We start from the raw sequence: 9,705 nt of genomic DNA, 5'->3' as shown, positions 1-9,705 counted from the left end.
TATGTACAAGAAACACATAGAATACAGGACACAATATGAAAAATATGAAAAAAAGACTATTACAATATGTACAAGAAACATACATGCAGAATAGAAGAAGAAACACAATATCAAATAAATATTTACAAAACAATACATATAAAATAGAAGAAAAATACAATACAAATACGAAAGAAGACTACATAAATATGTACAATAAAGATACATATAAAATAGATGAAAGATATAATAAAAATATGATTGAAATACTGTAAGAATATGTACAAGAAGCATACATGTAGAATATAAGAAAAATACAACACAATATCAAATAAATATTTACAGAAAAATACATATAAAATAGAAGATAAATACAATAACAATATGGAAAAATACTATAAACATATGTACAAGAGACACATAGAATGGAAGAGAAATACATTAATATGAAGGGAAAATATGAAAACGTAGGTAAATAGATACATTAATTTAGCCAGACATTGTTGATATCATAATGTACTTTAAGTGTTTAAGGTGGTAAAATATAAAACTATAATAAAAAATATGATTTCTCTTTTGCACATTAACAAACAGTTATCCATGTAAAATTAACTCCAGATGTATTTCTTCCGAATTTACCCGAACAAAATCGGAAGTAGAAAGAGTAAGCCGTCAAAATAAAACTGAGAAGGTCAGTTTTGACGGTGTATATTGTGCAACAACACATTTCATGATACATTATTTATGTTTATTTACCTTAAAGATGAAAACTGGAATAATATAATTTCCAGTTAATGTGCATATCATGTAATTTATAACGTACTTGTTGACTATAATTGACATACAGCTTTTATTTTGAAGGGAATCAACGGATTTCCGTCTGTTTCTTTTAAATTACTTGACATCGCCATTTTGACTTTTGACAGTTTCGGTTTCTTCCTGAACTTTTCAAGCTTTCACGACTTTCATCGAAATTGTGAATTAAACTAACATGGGTGCTTGTTTGGCATTGGGTTCCCTCGCCAGTTGTGTAAGTATACATTATAAATGTTATATTATATATGTAGACTTAGTATTCATACTATTTCTTGACTAATTTATCTGCGCGTTGTTTGTTTTGCCAAGGAAAACTTAGATGCAGACAAAACGTCACGTGAGAAACTAGCTAATAAAGTTTTATATTTTACTGCCTCACTATCAGCAGACTTATCATATGACATTATATTTATGGTGAATAGTTAAACACTAGTTACTAGTTAAATTCGGCATACATTCTTAAAACCAGGTAACTTAAGACTTTAAGTTATGTATCTTTCAAATGTGTACTACCCTGGTTGATAATTGTGAAAATAAGCAACCAAAACAATTACCTAAAGTTGACAAACTTGCCGATTTGTAAAATTAAACCTTATACCAAAGTAAACTATCTTCTACCAACTTTAAAATGTTTTTATCAAAGTGACTTGAAGTTGGTGTTGAATTGCCAGATTTATGAATAGAGTTTGGTGTGAGAGCAGCGGCGTCTTTGTTGTCCTTTTGATTTTATTTACAACTTATAGGGTCATTATTTTTTTTAAAGGTTTTGTAATGACTGCAGTCAATTAATAATATAAACAAAATGTTACGGTGTCTGTAAGGTATGCAAGGTGTTGGCTAAAAAGGCGTTATTTCCGGGTTTTACTCGGGCTCGTGCGTCACTGTTATGTTGCTCTTTCCTCGTTGTGACCGTCTCAATCATTTTATATTTATTCCTCTTGGTATTTACCTGCATTGGATTTCTTGTCATTTACATTTTTTTTACAACATATAATGCACATTATTATGTATTATTATTGTTTAAGGTAATAATGCACTAATTTCTGCAAGATCTTACTGCTGCTTATTAAACTTCCAATCCAAAGCTGCATGATGAAGATGAAGATGAAGATGAAGGAACATTTCCAATTAAAATCCCCAACAAGGTTGTTACTGTGGTGGAAATTTAATGTGACTCTCCTGGTGAGAGATGAGTCAATAATGAAGTTACAACCAAGTTGTCTTTGATGGTTTTTGATCAATAGTCAAAAGAGATTTGTATGTGCTCTGTCCTTGTTTATATCCTGTGTTTATCACTAGGAGTTATTTGTAATATTGTTAACCCTTGTGCCTCACTAGGGACATGTTTGGATTGTACATTTTAAAATCTTGGAAGTTGAAAAAAGAGCCCTGGTTTCAAAATGGTACTTTTTACTATTTAATGAACTTTGGGGCAAATACTCGCTATGTCCCTGGTTCCCACGAGGAGCATCTCTGCTTTATTTTGTGTTTTTAAAAAATAATGTTGTTGCTAATCTTTAAAATATCCCAGAAGTTTTATTATGCATAAAATACTTCAGTTTTTGTGGGTTTTCCCATAAAAACAATGGAGGCATTATGCAAACAAACATATAAAGTGTTCAAATTGTGGTGGAAAAAAACGAGAATTTGGTCGTTATGATCAGGACATAAGTTGGTTTAAAGATTTAACTCTGAAAATAATATCAATATATACTTTCATGGCTATTTTTGTCATCAGAACATCAGATCTTTTTTTAAAGTGAAGCACGAGGGTTAAGTAAACTTGGAGTTTTGTTTTTGGTATTTGTTTCCCGCCTGACTATTTTAGGATTAGAGTTATTTGTTCCCAAGGCGGTCTAAACCATGGAAACTGTGTTTGTCTTGTCGCAGCTGCAATGTTTACACAAAAGGCCTGCGTACTCTGGTGCACACTCGTGTTTAGTGAAGGATGGCTGATCTCGGATCCAGTCTCCACCTCAGCATCTGACTCATGCAGGAAGCCTCAGTGATCCTGGCCACAGGCCTGCTTACTGCCGCTGTAAATCATCATTTGTCTTGTGGACGTGTGCCGTAGAAGGAGAAAGATGTCCTGTCAGCAGACGCATTGTTTGTTTTCTTCTCCCATGCATGCATTACCCTGATTATCCCAGAGCCCCGAGTTTCATCAAATCGGAGCTAATTCTGTCCCTCGTGTCGTCTGCAGGCGTCCTGTTTGTGCGGCTCGGCCTCCTGCCTCCTGTCATCATGCTGCCCGTCAGCGTTCAACTCCACCGTGAGCCGGCTGGCCTTCTCCTTCCTGCTGCTGCTCGGGACTCTGGTGTCCGTCATCATGATTCTCCCAGGAATGGAGGAACATCTGAAGCAGGTACATTAGAAGAGACCAGGTGTAATGGGCCACACTGGGCTGTTGCATAAGGCACCTTTTTATTTTAAAAATCATTTCATAAGGCTCGAGTACCTTTTTGACTTTTCTCAACCCACGTGACATTTCCAATAAAAAAAATTGGGAAATAATAAGGCTGTAACCCGGCAACAGCAGAGCAGCCGAACACGATGACTCTTTCTCAAAAGATTTATTTTTATTTTTAAGATCATCTAAAAGCTTCCCTGTTCAAACCTTGCTTGTTATTTCAGATCCCTGGTTTCTGCCTCGGTGGCACATCCATACCCGGCATAGACAACAAGGTGAACTGTGACATCATCGTCGGCTACAAGTCAGTGTACCGCATGTGCTTCGCCATGGCCTGCTTCTTCTTCCTCTTCTTCATCGTCATGATCCGCGTGCGCAGCAGCAAGGACCCCCGAGCCGCCATCCAAAATGGGTTCGTACTGCAGCCTCGGTGTCACGGTGCTGTGTGGTGAAAGCGTGCCGCCCTCTGCTGGACAAACACGGGGACTGCACCAGAGAGAGACACACTGCACATACTTAGAATAACTTTACTTCCTTTCTTCTCAGGTTCTGGTTCTTCAAGTTCCTGTTGCTGGTTGGAATAACTGTGGGAGCTTTCTTCATCCCAGATGGCATCTTTAATACAGGTGTGAAGCCCAGACCCTTTTGTTTTGTAGTATTTAATAATGAAACATTTATTTATTTTATTGCACAGGGTAAAACTGCATTCACCCATTATTATTATTATTATTATTATTATTATTATTATTATTATTATTATCATTATTATTATTATTATTATTATTATTATTATTATTATTATTATTATTATCATTATTATCATTATTATTATTATTATTATTATTATTATTATTATTATCATTATTATTATTATCATTATTATTATTATTATTATTATTATTATTATTATTATTATCCTATTAAGTAGAATAAGCTACAGGACTTATTTAGACGCATGTTTAACCCTAGAGCAGGTTAAGCTCATATTCAACGCTGTTTTATATATTATGAAGTAATTTGGTCATAACATTAGTTTTGTTATTTCAGTTAATTTGAGTAGTTTTTATTGCTTTTTATTTTGAAGGCAGCTTCATCCACCAGGTGAATTTATACCGGCAAATGCACTTATTATTATTATTATTATTATTATTATTATTATTATTATTATTATTATTATTATTATATTTTATTTTTTACCAGGGCAAGAGAGGCCATTGTTCTTTGTTTTGTTTGTTTGCTAAATTTAAAAGAATTTAAACGCACAAACATCATGCGTGCCTGAGCAATGCACTTATTTCCCTGTGGAACAATATGACTATATATATAGATAGATAGATAGATATAGATATAGATAGATAGATAGATATATAGATATATATATTAGATATATATATATATCTCGTTAAAATGATTTAAAAAGGTCTGTCGTATGTATTCTGTATACTCTCTTTCACAATATAGTCCAGACTCTAGACCTATATTCAATTATTAATGTCTATAATTTCAGCTAAAGCTGTTATGTTGATTTTGCACTAAAGTTCTTAAAATGAGAAGTATTTAATTCACACAGGAGTAAACATAAGTAGGCGTTTACCATGTCGTCAAGGGCTAAGCAGGGCTTGAACTCTGCTTTATTGTGTTGAGGTTGTGTTTAAATGTGTTGTTGAGTGTTCTGTATTTTAAAGTCTCTACGTGCATATTAGCTTTAGCTGTGAGAATACAGATGAATATATAAAACAGTACACAGTACTGAGAGCCTCCTGCTTCATTCTTGCACCGTAATCTTCTTCTAAACGAATGTTCTGTCTGCTCTCAGTGTGGTTTTACTTTGGCATGGTGGGCTCGTTCTTCTTCATCATCATCCAGCTCATCCTGCTGGTGGACTTTGCTCATTCCTGGAGTCAGTCCTGGCTGGAGAAGGCCGAAGAAGGAAACTCCAAGTTCTGGTTTGCAGGTAGAAAACACAATATTTTATACGTGTACTTCAAGTGCAAGTTTAAAATGTAGGATTTGGCCAATAGTGTTTTGAAGGGCAATAACTGTATTATTGTTATTATAATTTAATGACGTTACTCGTGTTTTTCTCGCAGCTCTGCTGACCGTCACCTTCGTCTTCTACGCTTTGGCTTTCACGGCTGTCGTGCTTTTCTACGTGTTTTATACGCAGCCGGACGACTGCACCGAGCACAAAGTCTTCATCAGCCTCAACTTCATATTCTGCATCATCGTGTCCATCGTGGCCATTCTGCCCAAAGTTCAGGTAATGGAAGATCATTCATGCTACTAAATGTTGATTATTTGTGTCTTAATCCTTCATGTTTAATACTCTACCAATGCTGAATGTATATTAGCAACATGTTAGGATAACTGCTATTTGATCCAATAATCCAAAAGACGAGCTAATATGGAATTACTATTTGTTCTAGCGGCGAGCTTTTGTTATTTACAGAAACCCTGAGAGGCGAGTGAGAGAAATATAAATCTGGTGATCCCGTTTCTAAAACTTTCTCTCCTGTGTTTGTGACTTTCTGTTGGAAGTAATGTTGCATAACCTGCTAACACACAATACGTGTAGTTTGTGTTTAGAGTGCATAAACTTAAAACTCACCTGGAAGAAAACATGAAGGCTTTTAGTCCTATTGGGAACATGGAGCTGTGTGCTTCAGCCTCTTGTGGCAGAAATAAGTATTACAACAACAAATGCACACAAAACAAATCTTTTTTTTACTTTAAAAACTTTATTTTTCACCTGCTCTTAAGTCATTTATTTATCTGTGTGTGAACATGACTGATATTTCTTTGTTTTCCTGACACTGATTTATTTTCTTGTCTCCACAGGACGCTCAGCCCAGCTCAGGCCTCCTCCAGGCCTCCTTCATCTCCCTCTACACCATGTATATCACCTGGTCCGCCATGAGCAACAACCCCAGTAAGTCACAACACAACGGTCTTTCATTCATAACTTAAATAGTATAAATAAATAAAATAACCAAGCCCCTGTAGCTGTAATAATATGTGTCATATTTGACGGTGTTTTCTGTGTTTCCGACGCAGACCGGAAGTGTAACCCCAGTCTGCTGAGTTTGGTCCAGTCCATCCCTTCGACCCCGGCACCAGGACCGGCGGCTCCCACCCAAGCCCCAGGAAACACCCAGTGGTGGGACGCACAGGGCATCGTGGGATTGATCATTTTCTTGTTCTGTACTCTTTACGCCAGGTACGTTACTCTAACTGCTCGTGCTTTATTCAGTGCAGTCATGGAAAAAAAAGTTATTTGGAGTGGGGGTGTAGTCGGTGTATTACTTACAGTAGATGGCGGTCGGAACGGAAGCTAAGCAATGTACTGCTGTGGACGAGAAATGACCTTATCTAAGCTCCAGACTCCATTGACAAAAACAGTAATTTTACCTCGCAGAAAACCCAGATTGCTGGTCTGCTGCTGCCTCGATCGTTAGTTTGTTTGTGTTTTTGTGTGACTTTGGTGTTTTTGAAGGGTTAATTCGGATTCACCAAAGTCACACAAAAACACGATCGAGGCAGCGGCAGACCAGCAATCTGGGTTTTCTGCGAGGTAAAATTACTGTTTTTGTCAATGGAGTCTGGTGTCTTTGAAGTTCTGACGGCAAAGTAAAACATTTGAACTGATGCTGATTTTTATTTTTATTTTGTGTCTAAATGTATATAAATATACATTTGGCTGCTGCCTCGTCCACAGCAGGACATTAGTAGCGTCCTGCTGGTACTTCCTGTCTGTTTCTCCAAACTGCATCGACTGTAGTAACACTGACTATGGATACCTCGTACACCCTCACTTCAAACTATCCCTTTAAGAAGATCAATCGGCGTGCAGAATAACTAACTTCAGATTCTGTCACTGAACATCAACATGACATCTCGTTTCTCTCGACCGCCGCAGTATCCGCTCCTCCAACAACGCCACGGTGAATAAGCTGATGCAGACTGAGGAGAACCAGGGGTTGACGAACGACTTCGAGGCGGCAGGGGAAGACGGAGTCCGACGGGCCACGGACAACGAAGAGGAAGGAGTCACCTACAACTACTCCTTCTTCCACTTCAGCCTCTTTCTGGCCTCCCTCTACATCATGATGACCCTCACCAACTGGTACATGTAAGTATCTGGTTTTTGTTATTCTTGATTGTCGTGCTTATTAATAATATCTTTTTAGGTCATGTCACGATATACGACTTATATCTCAGTATTTTCTCTAGAATGACACAAGTTTATGATTTAACCATTTGATGCATATGATCATTCCAGTAAACTGAATGTAAACACAACTCGTACATGACATTTTAGAGGCTTTAATTTTGAAATTCGTCGTCTATTATTTTGAAGTGAAATATGTGCAAATGTGTTTTTTTGTTAGTAAGTTTGACTTTATTCACATTTATTTATTCACACAATTCTAATTCAGTTTATCTCTGAAATACAGTTAATAATCTCATTAATTGTATTTATTATTTAAAATGTATTAATTAATTTATGTATTTTTTTTATTATTGACTGACTTATTTAAGGAATGTGAAATTGCCGACTGGAAGGTCGCTTTTATTTTGAAGTCACTACACACTCGTATACGCGTAGTATATTCACTCTACACTCGTATACACGTAGTATATTCACTATACACGTAGTATATTCAATATACACTCGTATACACGTAGTATATTCACTCTACACTCGTACACGTAGTATATTCACTCTACACTCGTATACGAGTAGTATATTCACTCTACACTCGTACACGTAGTATATTCACTCTACACTCGTATACGAGTAGTATATTCACTATACACTCGTATACGAGTAGTATATTCACTATACACTCGTATACGCGTAGTATATTCACTATACACTCGTATACGCGTAGTATATTCACTATACACTCGTATACGCGTAGTATATTCACTCTACACTCGTATACGCGTAGTATATTCACTCTACACTCGTATACGCGTAGTATATTCACTCTACACTCGTATACGAGTAGTATATTCACTCTACACTCGTATACGCGTAGTATATTCACTCTACACTCGTATACGCGTAGTATATTCACTCTACACTCGTATACGCGCAGTATATTCACTACACACTCGTATATGAGTAGTATATTCACTCTACACTCGTATACGCGCAGTATATTCACTCTACACTCGTATACGCGCAGTATATTCACTCTACACTCGTATACGCGTAGTATATTCACTATACATGGAGTATACACTGTGTGTGTGTGTGTGTGTGTGTGTGTGTGTGTGTGTGTGTGTGTGTGTGTGTGTGTGTGTATATGTGTATATATATATATATATATATATATATATATATATATATATATATATATATATATATATATATATATATATATATATATATATATATATATATATATATATATATATATAACAACATCACACACACTGACACTGATGTTGTTCTCAGGCCCGACACTAACTACGAGGCCATGCAGACCTCCATGCCGGCCGTGTGGGTGAAGATCGGCTCCAGCTGGTTCGGGTTGGGCATCTTCCTCTGGACCCTGGTGGCTCCGCTCGTGCTCACCAACAGAGACTTCAGCTAAAGGAATCAACAACGGTGAAGTCTGTCAACGCGTAGCCGACATTCTGAAGCTATTTGCACTTTTTTAAGAGAAGATAGAGCTTTCGCTTCAAATGATTTCATTTACTTTAAATTTCAAATTGAAGGATGAAAAGTTAAAATCTTTCATTACTTTGCAGGAAGTTTAAATTGAGCTTTAATCCACATTCCAGGTTTTCCAGCTCAGGTCATGTTTTCACTGTTAGAATTATTGTAATTGAAAACACTAAATGCCTTTTTTACACGACCAAATGAAACTTAAATGATCCTTTAGGGAAGTTGATGACTTCAGTTTTTTAGTTTGTTTTTACGGTTTGATTTCATGGAAATGTGTCCAAATAATTAAGATTTACTTTGTTCTGGTTCCGTGTTTTATGACACAGCTTTGTTAAATGTTATACCAACAGTGCCTTATTATATTTTGCTCACAAGACATCTTTTATATAGTGTTCAGTGTAAAGATGCTTCATTAATAAACTTTATTCACGTCTCATTATAATCAATAAAGTTGTTTAATGTCAGCGTGTAGGACACTCCTCTGTCCCGTAGAGGGAGCTGGTATCCATCATATTAGACTTTATGGGAGATATATTTCATTATGCACTCTATTTGGACGTGTGTTCTTAACCTTTCTATATATTATACTTTGTGAGACGTCCCATGTTTCCTTCAGAAACGATGGCGAACACAATGACCCCAGGTCTGCAGGACGGATTTACAAACGCTTCACTGCCCTCCGTCCATTAATCACATGATCGGGCTACAATGTGATTTCTTGTGCTCCTTCGACACACACACACACACACACACACACACACTTGTAGAGAGAATGGGTTTTCCCCTTATCACATGATCAGGGTGGATGAACACAACACTTTAT

General features: G+C 36.4%; 1 protein-coding gene across 1 annotated transcript; it reads left to right on the top strand.

The window, feature by feature from the left end:
• Positions 1 to 857: 857 nt before the first annotated feature.
• Positions 858 to 9,346, top strand: serinc2 (serine incorporator 2). The gene is made up of 10 exons (XM_029442588.1): positions 858 to 1,009; positions 2,999 to 3,160; positions 3,430 to 3,617; positions 3,752 to 3,831; positions 5,022 to 5,159; positions 5,296 to 5,465; positions 6,044 to 6,134; positions 6,260 to 6,422; positions 7,122 to 7,334; positions 8,670 to 9,346. The coding sequence occupies exons 1-10, from the start codon at positions 971 to 973 to the stop codon at positions 8,806 to 8,808; spliced, it is 1,383 nt and encodes a 460-aa protein (XP_029298448.1). The 5' UTR covers positions 858 to 970; the 3' UTR covers positions 8,809 to 9,346.
• Positions 9,347 to 9,705: the final 359 nt, after the last annotated feature.

The sequence above is a fragment of the Cottoperca gobio genome, chromosome 11 (genome assembly GCF_900634415.1).
Source record: "Cottoperca gobio chromosome 11, fCotGob3.1, whole genome shotgun sequence".
Lineage (NCBI taxonomy): Eukaryota > Metazoa > Chordata > Actinopteri > Perciformes > Bovichtidae > Cottoperca > Cottoperca gobio.
Note: the sequence above shows the minus strand (reverse complement) of the source record. Positions and strands in the feature narration are given on the sequence as shown.